A 26,354-nucleotide genomic window follows, 5' to 3' on the forward strand; every position below is an offset into this window, starting at 1 on the left:
ATTTTTCTCATTTTTAAAATTATTTTATTTTTCATATTTAACTTTGCAATTTAGTTATATTTTCATTTCAGGAAAGTTGTGGGGATTAATCTGTGGGAGATAAAGAAAGGGTGGACAGGTTCAGTTGTTGAGCCTGCACTAGAGACTCGTTTAGTATATAGATAGTGATACTGACGGTGGAGAGGCAACCGTATTAGCATAGGAGTCATGGTTTCTTTCAAAATAGTCTGCTGTTACATCCCCTATTTCTGAAGAGTGTGATATGTGTTCCCCATGAATTTAGTTTTGAAATGTAGGGATTGCTTACATTCATAAAATTATGGAGAGTATAGTTGTTAAAGAGTTGTTGTTTTACTTCAGATTCTCAGCGATCCTTCTGATATTTCACGTGAGGAAATGAAGGAAATGAAACAACAGGTGAACAGAAGTACAAATAGTTTTTGTCCTCCACAAGGAATATTCAATAAAGTAATTACAGATGGTATGTGAATTAAATGTACATGGGGAGAAAATGAGAAATACATGTGCCTATTAAAATGCAGATCATGCCGGGCGGTGGTGGCGCACGCCTTTAATCCCAGCACTTGGGAGGCAGAGGTAGGCGGATCTCTGTGAGTTCGAGACCAGCCTGGTCTACAAGAGCTAGTTCCAGGACAGGCTCCAAAGCCACAGAGAAACCCTGTCTCGAAAAATCAAAAAAAAAAAAAAAATGCAGATCATAAGGCCACTGTGTAAGATGTATATCTCAGATCACAAGCTCAGTTCTGATCCGTATGTAGACAGAACAAATATTTCCTTATCCTTTTAAAACCAAAGTATTACTTGATTTCTAGTTTATTCTTTTCCATAAATTCTAATGTTAAATTTGGAGGTTAGAAGCTGTATTAATTGAAGATTCTTGTTGGAGACTCCTTTTGATGGTTTTAGTTAGCTAGAAGTAATATTATCCTTGGCCATACTAAGGTTCTTAACATTAGGCCCCAGATTTTAAAATAACTGTGATCTTATATAAAATTTGCATCTTATTGTTGCCAAATATTCATGAAGAGTTTTTTCCTGTTTCTTTTTAAAATTTTATTCATTTTTAGTGCATTGGTGTCTTGCCTGCATGTATGTCTGTATGATGGTATCAGATCCCCTAGAATTGGAGTTACAGACAGCTGTGGGTCACCATGTGGGTACTGGGAATTGAACCTGAGTCCTTTGGAGGAGCAGGCAGTGCTCTCAAGTGTTGAGCCATCTCTCCAACCCCCTGTTTTTTTAATTTCTTTATGAATATTCTACACAATTAAACTCAGGTTTTACTTGATGTTGGACAGAATATCAAATAGATTTATTAAAAAGAAGTACTTATTATTTAGAGGATATGAAATTAATAAGATTTTGTGAAATATGATTAAATATTGGAAAATACGTGGGCATATATTATAGCCTTGCTAGAAGGAACATGGTAAGAGCCAGGAGTACCTAAGACCTCTCTTTTTCAGTCTACCTCTTCTTGAATGGTGAGATCCTTCTATCCCATGGCTCCTAGTATCTAATGTCTTCTGTGAGTGTCTTCTGTCACTGTTGTTTGTTTTCTCATGGGTTCACTGTGTATGTGCTTGTTGTAAAACTTAGTAGACTTCTAGCAGTTTGGAGGGGCATTTTATTCAGGTGAGGGCACACTTTGAGGTGAGTTCATTTTCTCCTCCTGCCTTGTTTTTGAGAAAATATGTCTTCTTATTTCAGATCTCCAACTTCTTTCAGTTTTGTTGACTATAGCACACTTCTCCCTCTTGGGCTGGTTCTGCTCCCCGTTAGCAGCTTTCTGTGGCAGGTATTCCATGGCCCTGGCATCTCTAGTACCTTGGGGTCTCCAAGACAATCCAGACTTCACCTTCACAGCTTCACACAATGGCCTCCATAGGCCTCCATGCAGGGACACATGCCTGGCCTCAGCAGCTTTCTTTAGTCATAGAGGGTGATTCCATTACCCTTTTCTTCTATCCTTGACTCTAATGTCAAAATCACATGGCTGAAGCTGCCAAGTTCTACTGCTGGCTAGGGCTGGAACATAATCCCTTCATTCAGTTACATCTTCAATCAGCTCTCAGTTGTCCATGATTTCCTTCATTGCCTAAACTTGGCTGTCCTGGCCTTGAACTCATAGATCTGCCTGTCTCTGTTTCCTCAATGCTGGGACTAAAGGTGTGGGCCTCCATGCTTGGACCTAAGCTGTTCTTTAATTACTTTTCACAAGTTGGAAGCTTAGCTGGGTGGGGTCTTGTCTGAGGTCACCACTCCCTTTATTCCTTTTAATATCAGGCTTTTCTTGAATCTTTTTATCTCCTCGAACACAGGACTTAGCCCATTCCACTTCCTGGTACCCATTTTCTCTCAAATTGTACATTATGTAACTTTCTCTGCTCAGCTAGTTTCTTTTCTTTTTTTCTTTTTTCTTTTGGTTTGGTTGGTTTTGGTTTTTGTTTGGTTTGGGGTTTTGGTTTTTTTTTTTTGAGACAGGGTTTCCCTGTAGCTTTGGAGCCTGGTCTGGAACTCCCTCTGTAGACCAGGCTGGCCTCAAACTCACAGAGATCTGCCTGTCTCTGCCTCCTGAGTGCTGGGATTAAAGGCATGATTTGTATAAGAGTGACCACTAATAACCATGCAACAGAGTCGATGCTAGGCTGTTTTGAGATTTCCAGTACCATTGGAATTAATTCAAAACTCTTCACGTTAACCTTAGTCAGACTTTTCAGACAAGGACAAAAAGTAACCACATTCTATGCCAAATCATCACATGTTAATGTTCTCCTTTGAAACCTCCTTAGCTGTGCCCCCACAGTTGAAATCACCCCCAGCACTACTGCCTTCCATGTTCCTACTAGGATGACCCATTCATGCTTAGAACATTCCACTGCTTTCCTAACCCAAAATCTCAAAGTCTGTATTCCTCCAAACATAAGCGTAGGCGGGACTGTTGCAGTAATACCCAGTCCTGGCACCAACTTCTGTATTAGAATTTCTGTTGCTGTGAAGAGACACCATGACCACAGCACCTTTTATAAAGGAAAACATATGATTGGGGCTAGCTTACAGTCTCAGAGGTTTAGTCCATTATCATCATGGTGGGACATAGAGGTGTACAGGCAGACATGGTGCTAGAGAAGGAGCTGAGAGTACTACATCTTGATCCACAAGCAGGAGAAGGACACTGTCATACCAGGCATAGCTTGAACATATGAGACCTCAAAGTCCACTCCCAAAGTGACATACTTCCTGCAGCAAGGTCAGACTTCCTAATAGTGCCACTCCCTATGGGTCAAGCATTCAAACACATCAGTTATTGGGGGCCATTCGTATTCAAACCACCACACCATGGAAGTGCTAGTGTTGGGATTAGTTGTGAGCCACAGCAGGAAACTTTTCCTTGGCTGCTAAAGATCAGGGCTAGGTTATCAGAGTTGTGTAGTAAATGCTCTTACCTACTGAGCCATCTTATTAGCTCAGTACCACCTTTGTTTACTCACCCAGTCCACCAATGCTTCCTACATACAAGGTACCTTGTAACTATTCCCACAATGTCCAGGTTCATTTTCCCTCAGGCTTTGCCCCTTCTAAGACTTATAAAAATAGTACCTGAGTAATTTTCTAATACTCGTTGTTTAAACATTTGCTCTGCCATTATGATCATGAATTAAGTTGGGGTTTGCAGCCAGTCAGGCTTGTATTCCTCCTGGAAAAGCTGTTTTCAACCTCAGGAAAGTCTCATCATTGTCATGGCATATTTTTCATAATGCGGCGTTACGCTGTGGGCCGTAGTCTAGCTATTAGGGGTAGAGGCAAGAGGACACTTGGAAGCCAGGCTAGGTGACAAACCAGATCCTACCTTAAAACAAGAAAGAAAAGAAAAATACTAAGATATTACAAGAAACCTTCGTGCCTTACAAAATCCCGGGATATCAGTGGTAGAGTACTTGACTCGCATGTGGAGACCCTAGGTTGAATTCCCAGTGGTACAAAGGAAAACAATTCACAGAGCTTGAAATTTTCTCTCTCTCTCTCTCTCTCTCTCTCTCTCTCTCTCTCTCTCTCTCTCTCTCTCTCTCTCTGTGTGTGTGTGTGCATGTATGTGTGTAATGAGAAGACAGGGGTGCCATGGCACATGTATTGAGTCAGGGAACAGTCTTGTGGGGAAGGTTCTGATTGTCCCCTTCAGTCAATCCAGGGAATGACCTCAGAGTATTGGATTTTATGGCAAGCACTTTTACCTGGCCCCCTTAAAATGCTTTTTAAAAAAAATCATTTGCTTAAGACTTGTCCTATAAACTGATAGGGACTCTGAAATGTATCTTAATAACTATAACAGTATGCAATATTAATCTACACTGTGCACAGCTATATAAGTCTGCATACTAATATATTTGATAAAATTCATTTTGGTCACATGTATTTATGTCTATATAGATGTAAATTTTTTATATTTCAGGAGTTATGCTCATTATATTATGGATTCTACTCTGGTCCCTTATGGGTCAAGACGTTCTCCCTGGTGGAAATTTATTTGGACTATTAGTTATTTTTTACAGTGCCTTTCTTGGGGGGAAAATCTTAGAAGTCATTAGAATACCTATAGTGCCCCCCCTTCCACCTCTTATTGGTAAGTATATAATCAGCTGTATTCTCTGTTGACTGTTTGTAAACTTTGAACATTTTCTACTTGGACTAGATACATTGTTTTATTTTATAATGTATATATAGCCTCTAATTATATGTATTTACTGTATGTGTTTATGTAACTTTTTCATATAGGTTTATTCTCCACACACAGATTTTTTATAGTCTATTTTTGAAAATAATTTGAAAGTCCTCTATATGATTTGTGTTGTTTTATTATTTAGTAAGTTTTAAGCTTAGTTTAAAATGCATTCTAGAAGAAAGAAAACTTTGAAAAGGCTAAAGTTTTGTACATGTCATGTAGCTAATGCGTTGCACATGTTATGGCAATTATGATGAATGGAGCACTAATATCCTCTGATAGTTGAATATGCCGTGTGGGCATCTGCATTGTGTCTACCCATCTGCCACTCCTGTGTTATCTATTGTTTCTTTATCCTTTTGTTCTGTGACTCTCCAGGTGGACAGAAAAATTAGTGGAAAATTTTTTTGTGAGGTCAGATGTCTTCTAAGTAACCAATACATCTAAATAGTCAAAGTGCCATCTGCAGAGATTATCTCAGTATCATTTAACATGTATGATACCCTTGTACCCAAACCTCTCTTAATACTCACTGAGTCTTTACCCCCTCCTCCACAACTTCATCTTGGGCTGTTCCTACTTCTCTATGAACAATGACATGTCCTTCTTACTGGTCCCTGTGGCCTGTTTTATCACAAATTCACCAAGACCAACACATAAAAACTACAAGATTCTTACATCAATTTCTCTATGAAAGCTTCCCATAGCCCCTGACTCTGTCAAAGAGAAGACTCCTCCCATAAACTGGCTTCTGCCTATTGCCTGCCCTTGCATCCTTGCTGCCTTATGTCCCAGCATCACTGAATTGTTTACTGTGCTTCACATTCCTGTACCCATCCCACTTCCTCTACTTGGATGCAACCTACCCCTGTGGATCTCTCTTGGAAGCATTAACTTAATCAGATATACTTTGTTTTCTACTTTCTTTTTCTCCCCTCCCCTCTTAGGGATGTTACTGGCTGGTTTCACCATCAGGAATGTCCCGTTTCTTTATGAGTTTGTCCATATTCCTACCACATGGTCTTCAGTTTTAAGAAATACTGCCCTTACTATTATCCTAATACGAGCTGGGCTTGGACTGGACCCACAAGTAAGTTTCCTGTTCAATTTTGAGTAAAATTCTTTTACATATTAGAAAATAACAGAAGGGGCTGGAGAGATGGCTCAGTGGTTAAGAGCACTGGCTGTTCTTCCAGAGGACCTGGGTTTAATTCCCAGCACCCACATGGCAGCTTACAATTGCCTGTAACTCTACCTCCAGGGATCTAACTCCCTTGGACGGCATACATACGGACAAAATACTAATGCACATAAAGTAAAAATAAATAAATCATAAAATAATAACCATTTTTTTAAAAAAAAATAACAGAGATAAAAAGAACTAGAATTTTTGTTATAGCTGTCTGAGTTTGCATGTAAACCCAAGGTAATAATCAAAGACTTAACCAAAATACTGGTTTCATAATTTCTATTTCCAGCCATCATTATTTATATGAAGAGAAAAATCCCTATGATATAAGATCTCTATTAGTGATGAAACTCAGTAACATGCTTGGAAATAGATGCACCTTAGGCAGGACCACTATTCACTGAGAAACTTTTCCGTGCAGTTAAGAAAGGACAAGGTAATCCTGTAAAAGCTTCCTTGTCTCTCTGTTTTAAAAGAGAGAGTAAAATTTCAATATAATTTGTCTTATCACTTACTAGAAATACGTTCCTGATTAACTTTGCATTATTGGAAAAGCTGTCTTAAAATATTTTTTGAAACAGTATAACCTCGAGATCAAAAATCCGTTTGAATTATTGAAAGGGGACTAGTCATGGATATGATAGCTACAGAACCAAGTGTGGAAAGCATGTATAGATTTAATGAAATTGGTACCAAGAGAGTAAATAATTATCACCTGTGACATCATTGAAACATTAACAACATATGAAAGTATTTCTTTTTCAAACAAATAGATTATTTTTTTTACTGTGACATGTTAGTATTTTTTATTATTACTATTAAATTAAATAGTTCACCACTGGGGCTGGAGAGATGGCTCAGAGGTTAAGAGCATTGCGTGCTCTCCCAAAGGTCCTGAGTTCAATTCCCAGCAACCACATGGTGGCTCACAACCATCTGTAATGGGGTCTGGTGGCCTCTTCTGGCCTGCAGGCATACACACAGACAGAATATTGTATACATAATAAATAAATATTAAAAAAAAAGTTCACCACTAACAGGTGGGGGACTTCAATGGGGTAATATCACTGTAGTGTGCAGTGGGAATACTAAAGAAGGTGGAACTAATCAGGGAGAAGTCAGTCTTGGAAGTCTCTGTAAGCACATTAGCAAGTGTGAAGTTGCTGGCCTTCAAAGAAATGCTGTGTTACAATGTTCGCTTAGTTGTTTATTTTCTTGTTGGCCTTTGTAAATTTGTCTAAATGCAACCTTTTCTATTCCAGGCTTTGAAGCATCTGAAGGCAGTTTGTTTGAGGTTGTCATTTGGTCCGTGTCTCGTAGAAGCGTGTTCAGCTGCTCTTTTCTCCCACTTCCTTATGGAGTTTCCTTGGCAATGGGGGTTCCTATTAGGGTAATATTTTTCTCCCTTCCTTCGTAACATGAAATTACACAGTTAAGTGTGTTTTGTTGACGCTTTGGATACTCTGAATATTGTATAGCCAAGTTCTCTATTAAAATCATTTTACCAGGGGTGGACTAGGATCCTTGAAAATCAATTGATGGAGGATAGAGTCATGTTCCACTTCTACCAAATCCAGCTGGGCATAGTAGCACACTCCTGGAATCCCACTAGGGAGGCTGAGGCAGCTTCATAGTTAGATGAAGGCCAGTCAGAGGTTCATAGCAAGATCCAAACTCTGAGAAAGATTTTGCTATCAGTTTCACAAACAGTAATGTTCCTCAGTGTTGAGTGACACATAGTCCAGTCCCTCAGCTTATCCCCTCTCTTGTGTTGTGTGTCTGTGACTTTCAGTATGTCAAATGACTGCTTTTCCATACAGTATTGTATTGCATATATATGAGAGATTTTATTAATGGACAAATAAATAAAATTACTTCTATTCTCAAAGTGATAAAAACACAAAACTTTTTCTCTTCATGTAGGGCCACATTTCTCTTCTCTGTTATCTATTCCCTCATGTCAAAATTCCTCAAGACTGGAGTTACTGTCTGTAGTTCCTGACTTTTCATTAACTCTTGCTCTACTTACACATTCTAGTCCTATCCTCACTGTCAAATAGAAATACCCCAATACATATGTACATACATACACACACACAAGCTCACATATATCTCTGTTGGAAATCAAACCCACTGTCTCAGGTATATGAGGCAAATATTCAGTCACTAAGCTACACCCCAGTCTTATTTTTGTTCTCTCATATCCATGTAAAATGCCTTCTGATTATACCTTTGGTCTCTACACTGACATTGCTTACTTGCATACAACATTTTCTAGAGACTGGAAGTGGTCCTCTGCCTTGAACTTCTATTTCTTTGATAACCACTGGCACTGAGCATTGTTTTATACACTGGAACTATTCATATAGCTTCTTCGGTAAAATGCCAGTTCAAATCTTTTGACAGTTTTAAAAATTAAGTTCCTTGATTTCTTACTGAATTTTAAATTATGTATAATCTTTTCTGTGTGAGTAGATCTTCTGTCTGCATGTATCTGGGCCTTACAAACCTGCCATAACCACATGAGATGAAGGTGTCTGATCCTCTGGAACTGGAAGTACAGATGATTGTGAGCTGCCATGTTGGTTCTAGGAATCAAACCCAGAACCTCTGGAAAAGCAGCCAGTGCTCTTAACCACTGAGCCATCTCTCCAGCCCCTTACATTTATATTCCAGACCAAAGTCTTTTATCTAGTATATACATTATGAACCTTTCCTCCTAACATGTGACTTGCCTTCTAATTCCATTATTAACTAGTTAAATAATTAGTGACTAAAACAGCAGGTGTTAATTTTTAAAGTTCTGAAGGTTAGAAGGCCAAGAAGAAAATGTTGGCAGTTTTGATTTCTCTTGAGGCCTCTACCTGGCTTGCAGATTATCACCTCCTTCCTGAATCTCTGTATGACCTGGTGTCTCTTCATAGGCATCCTTGGGATCCCTTTCTGTTCTTAAGAGACACTGGTCCTTACTGATTTGGCTCCACCCTTATGACCACATTTAACTTTAAATAGGTTTTTAAAAGCTTTGTCTCTGAATCCAGCTTCATTGACGGTTAATTTCACATGTGAATTTATGTGGATGGAGAAAGAGTTCAGTTCATAAGAGTTGCTAACTTGCAAACTTTTCTTCCTGTTTTGCCCTAGCAGATATCTTTTCCTTCCAGCATTTAAATAAAGGAATTATGTAGGACCAGTATTAGTTCTCTTTTTTCTTATTCTCATTCTTCTGTCTAATGATTTCAAATTCTATCTATAAGCTATTGACTTCCAAATACATAATTCAAGTCTAATTCCTTTAAGCACAGGAGACACATAACGGTTTCACCAAGTGATATTGTCATATCAAAAGAAGTGACTGTGATTTAACCTATATATTTAATTGAATCTTACTTTTCTTTCTTTTTTTTTTGTTTTTTTTTTTTGAGACAGTGTTTCTCTGTAGCTTTGGAGTCTGTCCTAGAACTCACTTTGTAGACCAGGCTGGCCTTGAACTCAGAGTGCTGCCTCCCGAGTGCTGAGATCAAAGGCATGCACCACCACTGCCCAACTGAGTCTTACTTAATTTTTCAATCAATGTTTTATACTTTTCAGATGTTTATTATAGATACTATACATGCTTTTAAAGTTGATTCCTAAGTATTTTGTTTTAAAACTCCTGTAAAATTTTTTATTTTAACTTCTAGCTACTTATTGCTGTTCTACAGAAAATGAAATATATATATGTATAATTTGTGCATTTCAAGAGGATTTTGTTTGTTTTAAAGATGTATGTGTGTAAAAGGCATTTATCCATAGAAAATATACAAACGGCCAACAAACATCTGAAAATCTTGTCATCTATAAGTATTAAAAAACGGAAGTAAGCCGGGCGGTGGTGGCGCACGCCTTTAATCCCAGCACTCAGGAGGCAGAGGCAGACGGATCTCTGTGAGTTCGAGACCAGCCTGGTCTACAAGAGCTAGTTCCAGGACAGGCTCCAAAACCACAGAGAAACCCTGTCTCGAAAAACCGAAAAAAAAAAAAAAAAAAAGGAAGTAAAAAATATTATCATTGTGCATACATTAGGCTAACCAGTATATGTGTGTGATATTGACAAGAATGTGGAGAGTCTGGGTCTGTTTTGTTCTGCCAGTGGGATTATGAAATAGTGCAGCTGCTATGGAAAAGTTTAGAGTATCTACTATGTGTGGTTAGGATGCCTTTAAAAGTGTATAGTATCCTCTGCAACAATGCTGGACCATCAGGCTTGTGTTTTCTTTCTGAAATCCTCATCTGCCTCTGGCTAGAATACTCCTGGTTTCTTACCCATTGGGGATTCTCCTGTTGTCTGCTACGTGCATTATGAATTTTCTTTTTGTATTGATATATTCATTTTAAATGATGTACAGATAGAGGGGAGACCTGCATTTGTGCTCAGTTCAGTTTCTTAAGACACATCTCTATGAACTTTTATTCAGTGCTAAACGACATGCACAGTGCCTTACTCAAAAGTGGAATGATGCCACGTGAAAACTGACGGCAAAACATTAATTGCTTAAAAGAATGGATGGTTTTCAAAGTCTGCCTCTCAGCTTTGTTCTAGGCGCTGTCTCTCCTGCTGTTGTCGTTCCCTCCATGCTGTTGTTGCAAGAAAATGGCTATGGTATTGATAAAGGCATTCCAACCTTGCTGGTGGCTGCTAGCAGTATGGATGACATTGCGGCCATTACTGGATTCAACACGTTCCTGAGCATAGTCTTTTCCTCGGGTAAAGAAATAAGTGTTTCACTAACATCCTTTTTTGTAGTTCTATAAGCTGGGTTTCTGGCATTCCCCTATATTTATTAACCAAGACTTTAATATCTCTTTATTCTACATAGGAAGCTCATCTTGACCAGGTAAGATGCTTCAGTGGATTTAAAATTTAATTCTAAAATTTAAAAATAAAACAAATTCTCCAGTGCCCCTAAATAGTACTTAACAAAGTGACTTCATTTTAATACTGAACTTTTTCAATTAATTTGATTATCTGCATTCTTGCCATTTATCTGTTTTTGGTGGTTTGGGATTTTGTCAGTATACAGTGTTACTAATACACTAAGTGTTTTTGAAATATACATTTCATGCTATCCTAACAACAGGTTGCTTGATATTAAAACAGTTCAAATATACAAATTTGGGACAACAAGCCGGGCGGTGGTGGCGCACACCTTTAATCCCAGCACTTGGGAGGCAGAGGCAGGCGGATCTCTGAGTTCGAGGCCAGCCTGGTCTACAAGAGCTAGTTCCGGGACAGGCACCAAAGCTACAGAGAAACCCTGCCTCGAAAAACCAAAAAAAAAAAAAAAAAAAAAAAATTTGGGACAACAATATGCCTTTTTTGGTAGTGTTAAGACAAAATCTTATTACACCAGTTCAGATTTGCAAGGTGACATTTGGTCTTGGCAGCACTACAGACAGTCTGAAAGTAGGAGCTGGCCTCACAAAGAGCCCTGGCCTCGGTGACGTGGGAACAGCCTCCTATCACTGGAGTCCATGCTGTCCTTGGTACTAGGAGAGCCCATGCTATACCACTGCTGAGAAGAGCCAGAGCCACCAGGGGAACCTGGATATAGTAAGTGTTGGAGCCACAGACCAGGAGAGTGTGGCCAATTGTGTCAAGTTCAGAAAGAATACGCTGGAATTGACAGTTGATTATAGGCCCTGGAGAGGCAGTACACTCAAAACATTCCTGAGGAGACAGATGGGAACCCAGCTGGCACCTAGCATTCAGCTTTGCCAGTACAAGCAATATGCAAAGGAGGTTGGCATCTTCCCCACTGCCTCTGGATAGATGAAATGGCAGATGAGTCTTTGTATGAACTAAATGCTCCATTTTCCAGGGTTGGGTCAGCAGACATTAACAGTTTTCTTTTTTGGAAAAGACAGCCAGGGAAGCTCATGATGGTTGCCCGCAAATGCAGTTGATAGGTACCATGAAGCCAGTCTATCTATCACAGCGGAAGCCCCTCCACCCCACCTTCTGCTTCCTACAGTGTACCACTGTCTGAGGTCAGCATGTGCTGCTCATCTCAGACTATCAGAAGCTCCTTCCTGACATTCCCAGAGGGCACTCTACAACTTGAAGAGGCATAGTAATGTCTGGGCCTGTGGTCACGATTTTGGAACATCACGTTACTCTAGACAAGACCTGGCAAAAGGGTGACCACTCAGTTTTCTTGGAGCTTGGGGAAACGGCAAAACGTGGGGTCAGGTGGAGAAAGCTCTGGGTCTCCAGCTCCACAGCTGCTGCCCGGTGAGCAAAATGACCTGCAGTGAGAGACTGGGAAGGTCCATAGTGGCAAAGTGAAAAGGCCAGAAGGCACCATTCTAACACTGGCTGTGCTCACTGTGAAGGTATGTGAGCACAGCAGCTGCCCTCCCGAAGACGTCTATGGAGTTGTGGGGAATGACGAAGATGACACAGCCACAGGAGAACTGGGTAGAAAACACATAGCAAGAAAATCAGGTCTCAAAAGGGCTACTTGGAATTCGTAGTTTTTTTTTTGAAAAAAGTTTTTGAAAGCATTTCCACAGTTAGTGATGATCTGGTTATCTGCAATATTTAAAATTCAGTTGTCTCCATCTGGGAAGCACTGAGGTTGTCCCAACTGTGAATGCTAAGGACAACTTTCCGCCCTGGAAGATTAGTGCGTCCCAGCCATTGAGCCATAATGAGAAATCCAGTTTCTCGCCTTTCCACCTTGAGTCCTGAGATTGAACTCAGATGGTCACCTTTGCATGTGTATATTTATGTTTTGTGTACATGTATGTTTGTGCACCATGTGTGTTCAGTGCTCACAGAGGCCAGAATATGGTGTTGGACCATCTGAACTAGAGTTACAGATGGTTGTGAGACTCCGTGTGGGTGCTGGCAACTGAACCCAGATCCTCTGCAAGAGCAGCAAGTACTCTTACGTACTGAACCATCTCTCCATCACTGTTGACAGCCACAGTTTGTGCCTGTCATCTCTACACATAATCTAAATTAGTTTGCTGTTAACTTTTATTATCACAAACACTGCATAGCCCAGGCTAGCTTTGTACTTGCTGCAATTCTCCTGTCTCAGGTTCCCCAGTGCTAGAATAAAAGTGTGAACCACAACTCCTGGATTCTTAATGGAGAAAGGAAAGTTTCTTCTGCAAACAGTGATGGAGAAACTAGGTGTCCATATTCAAAAGAATAAAATTCAGGAAAAGTGTTATGACCCTGAACTTGGCAATATTTTCTTTGATGTAATGCTAACCATCACAAGCTATAAAAGCAAATACTGGTAAAATATGGATATCAAACTTAAAGATACATGTGCCACACCAACTGACTGGAAACATGGCACTTAGAAATTGGAGAATGCCATCATAGGAAGGTTGATAATGTGAAGATTATATGGAAGAACTATAACCCAAGAAGAAGGAAATGCCTCGGGCTAAAATGAACGAAGCCCTTTGCTGCGGTCTGAAAGTTATGTATCTCCAGAATTCAGATTCTGGAACCTATCACCCAGTGAGATGTCTGTGCTTTGGCCTAGAGGGCATGATGAGGGTTAGGGCAGCCCTCGTGGATGCTGTTCAGGCTCCCATGAAAGGCATGACTGGAGCTCTCCCACCACAGGAGGCCACAGGGAAGGTGGCTGTGAGAAAAAGACCTTTGCCACCAGAGCTGTTGGTGTCTTGATACTGACTTCTTGCTCTCCAGAATTGAGAGAGGTAAATTAGGGTGTTTGCAGATGACTAATGCTAAAAGAGCAGAGATCAGACCTGAAAGAAGATACACACATGACTTAACAATCATCTGAAATTTGTTCAACATATGGAATATGCAGAATTCAAGTCAAAAGTAGAATATTGGCAGCTCTTTTTAGAAGTTTCCATACCCACACACATTTGGGTTCTACTTTAGAAGACCACACCCATGCTCTTGGGTGTGGCTTAGTCTCCTCTGGGTGCCTTCTTTCTCTTAACCCTTGTGCTTAAGCCTTAAACTAAGTTCCAACCGTGCTTCATAAAAAGAACAAAATGTCAAATTGCACATGCATTAAGATCACTAGTATGTGGTTCTTCACTGTCCCTCAACATTTTATATAAATTTTAGGGTTATCTTTTCAATTTCTAACAAACTATCCATTAGAATTTTTGATAGGAATCCCATAGAATAAAGAGGTTTCTTCAACTAGTATGGTCACATAAACATCATAACTAGATTGAATCTTCTAATCGTGTACAAATATATCTTCCACTTAGAGGTCTATAACTTGCCTCAGCAATGTTTTCAATTTTCAGCCTTTCACCTCCTTACTCACACTTTATTCTTTGTTTCTTTTCATGCTATTTAAAATGAGTCCCACAATTTTCTTTCCTAAGTTTTCATTGTTAACGTGTGAAGTAGCTGCTGCCTTAGTGTTGATTTTTCAGCAGTCAACTTTACTAGTTTTGATGATGAATTCTGACAGGTTGTGGGTTTGGGGGGTAAATGTTAGGGTTCTCTCTGTGTGTCATTGTGTTGAGGGGGAGGCGTGTGGAAAAGCATGCCAGGGTGTGCACCGCTTTGCACTCTAGGATTAGATCCAGCTTGATTATGATGTATAATCCAATCACTGTGCTGTTGAATTCAGTTCATTTGTATTGTATTGAAGATTTTTGCATAGTTATCAGGAATATTGGTCTGTAGGTTTCTTTTTTGTAAAGTTAACTTTTTTATTGATTCTTGGGGAGTTTGACATCATACACTCCAATTCTGCTCATCTCCTCGGTCCCCCTTCATCCTCCCCTCACCCTTGCAGCACCCCCCCAAAAGAAAACACAGCAGAGCAAGCAAGCAAACAAGCAAAAGCATGAACAGAACAAAGCATAAGGAGAAAAGACTCTGCCTTCTTTCCCGTCTTTTCAACACCTCTTCATTCGTCCTGGTGGCATTGGTGTGTCACATAGCACACCCTTTTGTCCTTTCGACTTTACTAGCAAATACTCATTGCCGTGAGTCTCTGGTCTGGGTCAAGGTCTCTGGTTTCTGGTACCCCCTCATCACTGGATAGTTTTCTCACTGTAGGTTTGGCTTTGGCATCAGGGTCCTAATGGCCTTATAAAATGAATTTGGAGATTCTTCTCCTCTTCAGCATATATTTTCTTTGTGTTTTTCCTTTGTATGCTTGGCACAATTTCAAAAGCTCTCTTTTCCAGGAGTCTATCTCTGACCTCTCCTTTGTTCTTGGCAGTACTTGGGTATCAGGTTAGAGACAAAGGTAATGTTTTAGGCCTTCTCCAAACTGCCCCTGTCTTCTCTCTTCCTTTCAATGGAGAAGTAGTAAGTGGGATACCTCCCCACCCACCAGCCCCGTGCCAGCTTGGGGAAGGGCTGCTGGTAGCTCAGCACTCCAGTGTTTCTACTTGTTTCTATGCCACCATTCTTCTTTCCCCTTGTAGGGATCGCCACATCTTCTTAATCGGCATATGGAGCTCCATCAAGGCTCTTAGGCTATTGTTATTGTTCAGTTGTCTGTGGGGGTTCAGGCATCTTAACTAATAACACTCCATTCTTTTGAGTGGAAAATATATCTAACACTTATATATGTTTAGCTAATTCAATGCTTAGAGTAAAGGTAAACAATTTTTTAAATTGGGGATTAAGGGTTTTTGTCTACTTTTTAAAATATATAATGACTTAATATAAAATATTTATTCATATTAAAACATTGAAAACCTAATTGACTTATCTATATCTAGGATTAACTGGGGCATACAAATGTTTTATGTGTTTGTTATTGGTAAGTTGTCCTTTCAACATTTAAGTGACTTATTTAGTTTGCACACAAAATATCAAATTGTCAGCATGGCCTAACCAGCCCAATGCAATGCTCCTGTCACTTGCTCTGCAGTTTTCTCCCTTACTTGGTCTGATAGGTTAAGTGTAAGGAGAGCACATGATTTCTTGATTTTCTGACCCATTTCTACAATGGATATTTCTAGTTGTGTGCTTATATTAAATTAGTAGAAATAGATGTTTAACTTCTGATAGCTCTGAATACTTTTTCACACATGCCACTATTAAAGGTCCAGTTTTGTAATTTGTTGAAATAAAATGTACTCGTAAACCACGTAGGTCTTATTCTCTAACGTATAGCGTCTATGAAAGTATTTCTCAGTGAAAAGTTTCTTTTATTTTGTGCCCTTACAGGTAGTATAATTAGCAATGTCCTATCGTCCTTGAGGAATGTATTTATTGGTGTGCTGGTAGGAATTGTTATGGGATTTTTTATTCAGTATTTTCCAAGTGAAGATCAGGTAAATTAAAAATAAAAATCTGGTTTGTAGAGCTTTAGTATGTTAATCAGCCTCCTACTACGGTACTGAACCACCTGGGAAACTCTTACTCTTTGTAACAAAGGTTTAGTTAGCCTGCAGTTGTGGAGGTTGCGATCTTTATCGACCTGCCTCATCACCCTGGCAGTGTACCACTGCCAGAGCGGGTATCAGCGCAAAGCCAGCTATGTCATGAACCCTGGGACAAAGGAAAAGGAGGAAGGGAGTGGAACTTAACGACTTGCTTAGAAGCATGCTTCCCTGATTTCCAGAGATCCCACCATGCCCCTTACCACCACCCAGTATCAAACTTCTAATATAAGGACTTTGGGAGACGGTCCAGCATGGGTGTAGCATAAAACTCTCTGAGACAACTTTAGACAGAACTGTGAAACATAAAATTCCCCCAAAGTTGCCTCTGATGCCTACAGTATGCTTAAAACTGAGCCTAATAGTGGTTGATTCCAAGTAGTCTTAGTTAATGTCACTGTGTCTTGATCTGGTAAATTGAAATACTGAAAACAACGTACGTGACCCCCTCTTCCTTCCACTCCACCCCCATTTCCACTAAAACAGCAGTGGATACTTGACAATTTTCTTAATCCTTTTCCCTAAAACTTTCTCCTGAACATTTTTGAAACAGAGATAAGTTCCACTTTATCTGCCCATATTTTCTGCTTTAAATTTGCCTCCATTCCCTTTGACAAGGGTTTTAGACCTGGTTGTTGTTGTTGTTGTTGTTGTTGTTGGTGGTGGTGGTGGTGGTGGTGGTGGTGGTGGTGGTGGTGCTGATGTTGCTGCTGCTGCTGGTGGCAGTGGCAATTTTGAGGCAAAGTCTCACTATGTAGCTGAGGCTAGTTTTGAACTCAATGGTTGCCTTTGTCCTGCCTCAATTTGTAATTTGGTTTCTTGCATCAAAGTTATTAATCTTTTAAATAAATAAATCTTCAAAACATTTATTTTTAACAAGTGATGTTAGAGGCACTGCCTCCCTCCCTTTTCAGGCAGAGTCTGGTAAGCATTTTCCTGTTAGCATCACTGTATGGAGAGTGAAAGCCTCTCTCATATTTGATGAATTATTACTTAGTTCTGAATCTACCGAAAGTTTTGATGCAAAATCAAACCAACATTTTGGAGAATATTATTTAATACAAATTTTATAAATATTTTAGCAAAAGGTAAAAAAAAGATAGATAATGCCACATCTTGTATGTTTAATGTAAAACAACTTCTAAATGTGTATTTCTAGGTGAAAGTTACACAGAGGCGAGCCTTCCTTGTTCTGAGTATGTGTATTTCTGCTGTCTTAGGCTGTCAGTACTTTGACTTACATGGATCTGGAGGACTGGTCACACTAGTGTTGTCGTTCATGGCAGCAAAAAAGTGGGCTAAAGAGAAAGTGAGTATCACTAACGTTTTTAAAGATAAGATAGCTGAATTTTGAAATATATAACGGGCATTTAGAAACCGCCTCCGTGAAGTTGGAAGATGTAGTGGAAGCACATGGAGTGAGTAGTTAGTATTAGAGAAAACCACATTGACCCATAGTGAAATGCCATTAGAAGCTGTGTTCTTATGTCGGGATTTTCTCTGAGAGTTATATGATTTGATTATATGCCTCTTGTTTACTATTTTTTAAATGCTTAATTCCATAATTTATCCATGAAAACATGTTCTAAAATTTAGAATATCTTTGTCCCAATAAAACTTTTGTTTTATTTTGTTTTTATTATTATTATTTTACATTTTTTTATGGGGAGGGGCATGGAGGTCAGAGGAAAGCTTATTGAAGTAATTTGCTTTTTTCCACTGTGTGGGTCCTGGTACTCAAACTCAAATTGTCAAATTTTGTGTCAGGCACCTTTATCCACTGAGACATTTTACCTGCCCAACTTACACTTTTTTCACTGATGACAAAAAATGTACAAAAAAAAGAATATGTTTATAAAAATCAAAACATACTAAATGCAGAAGATTCCTATATTCCTTACTCTCCTTAAATAGTCTGCTTATTCTCCAAAATTAATCATTTTGAAAAATACTATATTTATAGATAGGTATATATATTCTCTTTTTAAAATAAAAATGTTACTAACATAAACAGATTTCTTCATGTAGCCTTTTCATATATACAAGTATCCTGTAGGAATGGATTCATAGAAGTGGGATTTCTGGGTTTAAAAAAAGTCCTTATTTTGATAATACTGCTAAATTATCACTTGGAAAGCTTTTCGATGCTTATACTCCGCCAACACAACAGGAGACTTACTGAAAACAACTTTGAAGTCGTCGATACAAGTGCTAGGAAGCAGACCTCACAAACCACCAGAATATTTTCTTCCTGCTTGTTTACAACCTGTCTGAACTCATTTCATGGACTGGGTTCCAAAACTGTTATTAGGCAGGCTTCCCCACTCCCTTCCGATGGGCCAGCGTGAGCTGTGTATGTTCCTGTCTCACATGCTGTGTTTCTAGCCCTACTTCTGAATATTACAAGGACTCCCAAACTTTTTTCCTTTTTTGGAACACAATGGTGAGATGATACTGTTTATTGTATAGATTTGTATATTTCCTTAACCAAATTCTGTTTGGATAAATGACATTACTCAATTGTCATAAGTTAAGTTTTAACTTTTTCCCTAAAAATAAAGTATCATCAGTTAATTAAATTTTTAAAAGGCTTTAAATTTCTGAAATGCAGTCAAATGTATGTGCACATCAACCAAAAGTCTAAAATTCTGAAGTGCAGTTACGTTTGCATGCCATAAGAACTGAAATGTATTTCTCTCTCCTATAGGTTGGAGTCCAAAAAATTGTCGCAAACACATGGAATATTTTTCAGCCACTTCTCTTTGGCTTAGTTGGAACAGAAGTATCTGTTGAGGCTCTTGAATCGAGAACTATTGGTAAGAGCACACAGAGCACAGGAGATGGACAACACAGGTTTTTATTTTGTGTATACCATATCTCCGAGTGTCCTTAAAGAGCTTCGAAATCACACTGATCACATCTACTCTTTTCCTCTACCTGTATACATTTCTTTGTTTTCAGTCAAAGACAACCCAAGTGATCCAGAGAAATAGATTACAGGAAACATTAGATATCATTAGATGCTTCTATCCTCATCCCTGGAAACATGTCCCCAAAAAGGCAATTCACAGTTAAATGAATTCCATTCAAACTGTATTACATCAAATGAACTGAATGCCACGTCATGAGCCTTTCTTTCCATGGTGCTCCCACCGTCACATAATTTAGTACTGTAGAAGAACTTCCGTAAAGGCAGGGGAGATGGCTTGGGGGGTAGATTGCTAGTCATGTAATCCTTAGGACCTATATTTGATCTCAGGCACCCATGTAAAAAGCAGTCTCAGCAGCACTGGGAGGCAGAGACACCAGGATTTCTGAAGCTTGTCAGCATAGTCAGTAAGCTCCAGGTCACTCACAGACCTTGTGCCACAAAGAAGCCATTGAGGGCTGGAGAGATGGCTCAGCCACTGAAAGCCCTGGCTGCTCTTCCAGAGAACTCAGGTTCAATTTCCAGCACCCACATGGGCATCTAACAACTGACTCTAATTCCAAGATCTGACACTCTCACATAGACATACATGCAGGCAAATGAAATAAAAGTAAATTATTTTGTTTCATAAAAAGAAGAAGCCATTGAGGAAGACAGCAAACAAACCCCTCACCTGTTTAAGTGTGCATGCACACCCAACACACCCCTATATGCATATATACATACAACACTTCATTTTTACTTTGTACTTTTTTTTTTTCTTTCTTTTTTTTTTTTTTTTTTGGTTTTTCGAGACAGGGTTTCTCTGTAGTTTTTGGAGCCTGTCCTGGAACTAGCTCTTGTAGACCAGGCTGGTCTCGAACTCCCAGAGATCCGCCTGCCTCTGCCTTCCGAGTGCTGGGATTAAAGGCGTGCGCCACCACCACCCGGCTTTACTTTGTACTTTTTATGATTACTATTTTTACTTAAATAGATATAATGAAGCAACAGGCGCAAAATATTTTCAGAAATTTTAGAATTCATCTCTCTAAACAAAAATACCTCCCAAGTGCTTTGTTTTTTACATTTGTTTATATGTGTTATAGGTATGTGTATTGCTACCTTGGGTTTGGCATTATCTGCTCGAATTTTAGCCACTTTTACACTCATGTCTTTTGCTGACTTTCGTTTTAAGGAGAAAATATTTATTGCTTTATCATGGATCCCCAAAGCTACAGTCCAGGTAAGAACATACTAAGCAATTAATAATCATTTTAGTTTTGACAAGTTTTAAAAGCCCTAAATGGGGGGCTAGAGAGATGGCTCAGTGGTTAAGAGCATTGGCTGCTTTTCCAGAGGACCTGGGTTCAATTCCCAGCACCACATAGCAGCTCACGGATGTCTGTAGTTTCAGTCTCAGGGGATTTGGCACCTCCACACAGAGTATATACAGGCAAAACACCAGTGCACATCAAATAAAGAAAGAAGCACAAAAAATAAAAATAAAAAGGAGGTGTTCCTCCCCAAAAGAAGTTCTAAATGAAAACTACAAATTATATCTAATGTACTTTCCTTTTGCCATGTTTGATTGATAATTACTTCTCAAACCCTAGAGCTGGGGAGGATGCTCCAGGGGAAGAGTGTTTGCTATCCAAGTGTGGAACAGGAGTCTGGATCCCTACGGCCACACAGAACAGGCTTGGCTTCAGTGCCTGTAAACCTAGGGCTGGGTGGGGGAGGGTGGGGCAGACATGTGGGAGGCCTACTGAGGCTTGCCAGCCACCGGTCCATTGGTGATGGAATAAGTAAGGCAGAGAGTGATGAAGAGGACGGTGACATCTGGCCTCCCCGAATGCACAAACAGGTATGCATTCATGTGTAATGTGCATACTCGTGCAGCACACACACACACACACACACACACACACAATGCAACATTTAAAAGATTTGCTTTTAAAGCAATTTATCTGAAATTTAGAAGAGTACTTTGGCAAATAATTTCTAAATTTTATGAAAGTGTTTTTTTATTTTCCTGTTTCCCTTAAGTATGAAAATAAGCCCAGGCATGGTGACACATACCTTTTTCCAGCACCTAGGAGGCAGAGACAGGCAGATCTCTGTGAGTTCATGGCCAGCCTGGTCTATGTAGAGATTTCTAAGAGGCTACATTGATAGACCCTGACTCAAAAAAAGTATAAAATAAAATAAGAACATTTCATAATATGGAAATATTTTTATTTGGCTGAATGCTGTAGAGGTAAATATTATATTGTTAGAGATCCCTTGGTTTTTATAACTGTGGCTTTCCTCACCCTGTCACTCACTCCAACACAAATACATACATGTATTTTAATTAGGTATCTTTTTATGATATGTGACTATACAGGAAGGACACAGAGAGCATCTTTTGGGGGCATTTTGTTTGTTTCTTTTTCCATCTTTTCCCCTACTATTTGACACAATACCCGGCAGGAAGAAAGTTGTCTTCATTAAAATTCCTGTTGCTGTGATAAACACCATGACCAACAGCAGCTGAGGGAAGAAGGGTTCATTTCATCCTCTACTTCAGCACAGTCCATCATCAAGGGAAGTCAGCACAGGACCCCAAGGAAGGAACCTGGCAGCAGGAACTGAAGCAATAGTCATGGAGAACCTTGTTTTCCATAACTTGCTCAGTTGTTTCTTATACCATTCAAGACCATGGGCCGAAGGGTAGCACCTCCCACAGTGGGCTGGGCCCTCCCACACCATGATGAATAAAGGAAATGCTGTACACACTTGTCTACAGGCATCTGATGGAGACACTTTCTCAATTGAGGTTCCTTTCCCAGACAACTCTAACTTGTGTCAGATTGACAAAATACAAAACAAGCAGAAATACTAGCCAGGACAGGTAAACGTGTCCTGCATAGCTACACAAATAAATGGTTGAATTAATGAAGACCTTGTAGTTTTATCCTCTTACTTTATAATAATTTCCTCCTTTTAAAAAGTGTTGCTACTTACTGACAACTGCTAACATCGATGGCAGCATAAAAACGTTGCTTTCCTGGGATTTTTCCCTCCATTTTGCTGTTACACAATAGAAGCCTATACATTTCTATGAAACAGAATTCTGTTTTAGGGTTAGAACCACAAGCCTTTAAGGTCAGATTGTTGCTCTTGAATACTGTGTTGCTTGCCTAGGCCTTTAGGGAGTTGCTTCTTTGTCTCTTGGCTCATTGAATTCCTCCAGGATCTATGAGCATGTCTACTAAATGGTGGTGGTGTGAGGTTGGCTGAACTAATCCCTGTAAAGCTCTCAGCACAGTTTCTGGTATACAGTGGCGCTCCATGAACAATATTAGAGCTATTTTATCTTACCTTCAAGCCATATAATAACCTGTCTTTTTTGGAGGGGTAGTAGATCTATAAAAAGAATGTCTGTCACCTCTCCTTACTTGTGTTTTGATTTATTATTTATCATTTCCTAAAACAGAGTGAAAACAAAGCAGGTATGAAGAAAGCGCCTACTACCCAAGCTGCTTTGCTCTACTTCTTTGTCCCCTTTCCCTGGCATCCAAGCAAAGGTGTATTCTGTACAAACATCAAGAACTGAAAGACATACAGAAACTTTTTTTTCTCAAACTCAAGATCTTGCACATGGTAGGCTAGTGCTCTACCACTTAACTATACCACTAGCCAACATCTTTTATGCAAGTAGAACCACGTGTTCCACATACGAGTTAGAACGAAAATTTTAAATTTAACGTTTCTCCTCATTCTTTGCCTTTTTGAGGCTACAATAGTGTCTGTGACCCCTGAGCATCATAGTCAGCTGGTGTATCATCTTGACACAAACCTAGAGTCATCTAGGAAGAGGGAATCTCAACTTAAGACTTGCCTTGGCCAGATTGACTTGTCTATGAGGCCATATCTATGAGGCATTTTCTTAATTGCTAATTGATGTAGGACTGCCTAGCCCACTATGGGTGGTACCATCCTGGGCAGGTGGGCCTGGGCCGTATAAGAAAGGACATGAGCCAGAGAACAAGGCAATAAGCAGCACCCTTCCATGGATTCAGCATCAGCTCCTGCCTCCAGGTTCCCACCATGGCTTCTGTCAATGATGGGCATGACCTGTAAGATGAGATGGTCCTTTTCTTCCCAAGTTGCTTCTGGTCCTGATGTTTGTTCCAGCAACAGGAAGAACATGATGGCAGGAGTTGGTACCGGAAGTGTGAGATGTGGTAGTGTTTGGAACTTTGGGTTAGAAAATCCATTGAGCACTTGGAAGACAAGAATGCTGAAAGAAATTTAGACAGTGAAGGCCCAGACTGTAAAGTTGCAGAGGGAATTATGAGAGTCCTTCAAAGACTGTGACAGAACTGTTCATATGCTGTATTGGAATTAAGAATTTGTGGAAGTGAAACTTTTTGTGCTTTATTGGGACAAAGGATGCTGGTCAGCTGGCACGGACAATCAGCCTGATTAATGAGGGACTGTTATTATGGAGTGGAATTCTTGGAAGGAGCTCTTCAGAGTCAGCATGGATACAGTGGTGCAGAGCTGCAGCTCAGGTTGGCAGCCAGCTTTGGTACAGTTTACGAGTCTACCAATAATACTGGGTTTTATTGTTGTTTGGTTGGTTGGTTTTTGATTTTTTTAGACAGGGTTTCTCTGTAGCTTTTTGGAGTCTGTCCTGGAACTAGCTCTGTAGACCAGGCTGGCCTCAAACTCACAGAGATCTGCCTGCCTCTGTCTTCTGAGTGCTGGGATTAAAGGCGTGCATCACCATTTCCTGGCTGTGAAATTGGTTTTTGCACCATGAAAGATGCAGGATTGGAGAGGTCATGGAGAGAAAGTGAGGTGTGGCATCATGTGACAGGTTCTGCGTCCCCAAAGAGACCAGGAGAGGCCATTAGTCAAAGTGTAGCCTTAGTTGCAGAAGAGACCCCAGGATGTTTGAGGTGCTGGGACTGGGAGACTGGGGGACTGGGGGACATCATCCAAGACAGTGGCAGTTGTGGGGTGGAGAGCTCTGGAGTGCAGCTAGCCTGAGCCTACTAGGCAAGCTGTATGTACTGTAGAGGTGAGGCCACCCAAGCCCTTTAGATCCAAAAGATCAAGAGTGAGTCTATGGTGTTGGAACAGAACGTGGATTTATACCAATGGACTTTGGTTTTGCTTTGATCTCATTGTAACTGTAGCTTGGTTCTTACCTTTTGGAATAAACAAGTATATAACATTTTTAGATTTATTTTAATTTTATGTGTGTTGGGTGTTTGCATTTATGTATGTGCATCGCATGCATGGCTGGTATCTGCAGAGACCAGAAGAGCGTGTTGAATCCCCTGGAATTGAAGTTAATGAGACACTAGACATTGGAAGTGTTGAATTTTTTAAAAGGCTGTGAGACTTTTAAAATTATATTTTACTGTTGTCTCGGGGTTTCTGTCCTGCCTCATTTCCATCCTCCCACCAGGTCCCACAGCCGTTTAGCCCCCAAAGAAATCACACAGATAAACTGATTGGCCCATTAGCTTAGGCTTCTTATTAACTCTTATAACTTATATTAACCCATTATTCTTATCTATGTTAGTCACATGGCTCAGTACCTTTTTCAGTGGGGCAATCACATCTTCCTTCTTCTGTGGTTGGGACAGGACTAGGGAGGAATGGGCTTCCTCCTTCCCAGAATTCTCCTGTTCTCCTTGACCCACCTCTGCTTCCTGCCTGGCTGCTGGCCAATCAGTGTTTATTTAAAATATAATTGACAGAATATAGACAATAATGTTAATATGAGATGTTGGGGACAAACAAGAAGGGAACATTGTGGATTAAAGTGATGTGTTTGTGTGTAAAAACTGACAGTGTGAAATGTCAACCTCAGCTGACAGCTGACAGGAACCAAGAATCCCCTGGGAAAAAGGCACTCCAGAATTGCCTTAACTGGATTGACTTGTGGCCATGTTTGTGGGGCATTTTCTTGATTGCTAACTGGTGTGGGAAGGCTTAACTGACCATGAGCCGTACCCTCTCTAGGCAGGTTGGCCAGTTTCGTAAGAAAGGAGGCTGACTGTGAGCCAGAAAGGACATCAGCACGCCAAGTTCTCCCTGGTCTCTACTCCAGCTCCTGCTCCAGGCTCCTGACTGAGTTCCTGCCCTGACTTATATTTCTACCATTTTGCCTTTACTTTACAGTTCCATTGTTAATGTGTATGTGCATTTAATTCCTGAAAATTTTAAGGCAATCTCTTGCCTATATTTGTATATGTAAATCATAAGGAAAAATAAAGACAATAATTTAAAAAAAAATTATATACACACACACACACACACACACATTGTGGCTACAGCCACAGTAGCTCATGCCTGTAATTCTAGTACTCAGGAGGTAGACATGGCCTGTATAGTGTGATCTTGTCTCAAAAACAAAAGAAAATAAGTAAATGGGGCACCTTTCTAACTCAGTAGGAATTTAAAGAATGTACGTCCTCAGGGGAAAGAAGAGCGAGCAGCAGCCATGTTTATTATATGTTAACTCTGAATAACATTTTTCTTTTGCCCTGTGTCCTCCCTAACTGCAGGCCGTCTTAGGTCCTTTGGCTCTAGAAACAGCGAGAAGAGTCGAGGCTCCCCACCTCGAAGCATACTCAAAAGATGTGATGACGGTAGCCTTCCTAGCCATCCTGATCACAGCTCCAAATGGAGCTCTCCTCATCGGCATACTGGGACCCAAAATACTTGACCGTGGTGATGTGACAGTCCCTTTAAAAGTAGATATATCAAATTTTGAACCTTAAAAAGCTTGCCTTCGCCCGCCTGCTTCATCTAATGAATAATCTCACCGACAGAAAAGAACATTACTGTGCAGAATTTTGAAGATCATTCATAGAACCCTGAAGTCAGTAAATGCACAATTTCTATACAGGGTTTTCCTCTGATTTTTGCATCCAAAGTAAATTTAATAAAAATAGTATTAAATGCAATGTTTTTTTAGTTTAATATTTGCATATTTCAAGAATAAAATTAGTCAGCAAATATTATAGGAAAATGCAGGCCAGGCGGTGGTGGCGCACGCCTTTAATCCCAGCACTTGGGAGGCAGAGAAAGGTGGATCTCTGTGAGTT

The 26,354-nt window shown here is 39.9% G+C and overlaps 1 protein-coding gene across 1 annotated transcript; it reads left to right on the forward strand.

Moving 5' to 3' along the window:
- The first annotated feature begins 405 nt into the window (after window positions 1-405).
- On the forward strand, window positions 406-26,027 carry Slc9b1 (solute carrier family 9 member B1). Its single transcript, XM_057793001.1, has 10 exons — window positions 406-481; window positions 4,472-4,642; window positions 5,689-5,831; window positions 7,193-7,320; window positions 10,502-10,677; window positions 16,120-16,226; window positions 17,494-17,643; window positions 19,042-19,150; window positions 20,349-20,485; window positions 25,812-26,027. Exons 1-10 carry the CDS (start codon window positions 406-408, stop codon window positions 26,025-26,027), a joined length of 1,413 nt encoding a protein of 470 aa, XP_057648984.1.
- Window positions 26,028-26,354: the final 327 nt, after the last annotated feature.

The sequence above is a fragment of the Chionomys nivalis genome, chromosome 18 (genome assembly GCF_950005125.1).
Source record: "Chionomys nivalis chromosome 18, mChiNiv1.1, whole genome shotgun sequence".
Classification (NCBI taxonomy): domain Eukaryota; kingdom Metazoa; phylum Chordata; class Mammalia; order Rodentia; family Cricetidae; genus Chionomys; species Chionomys nivalis.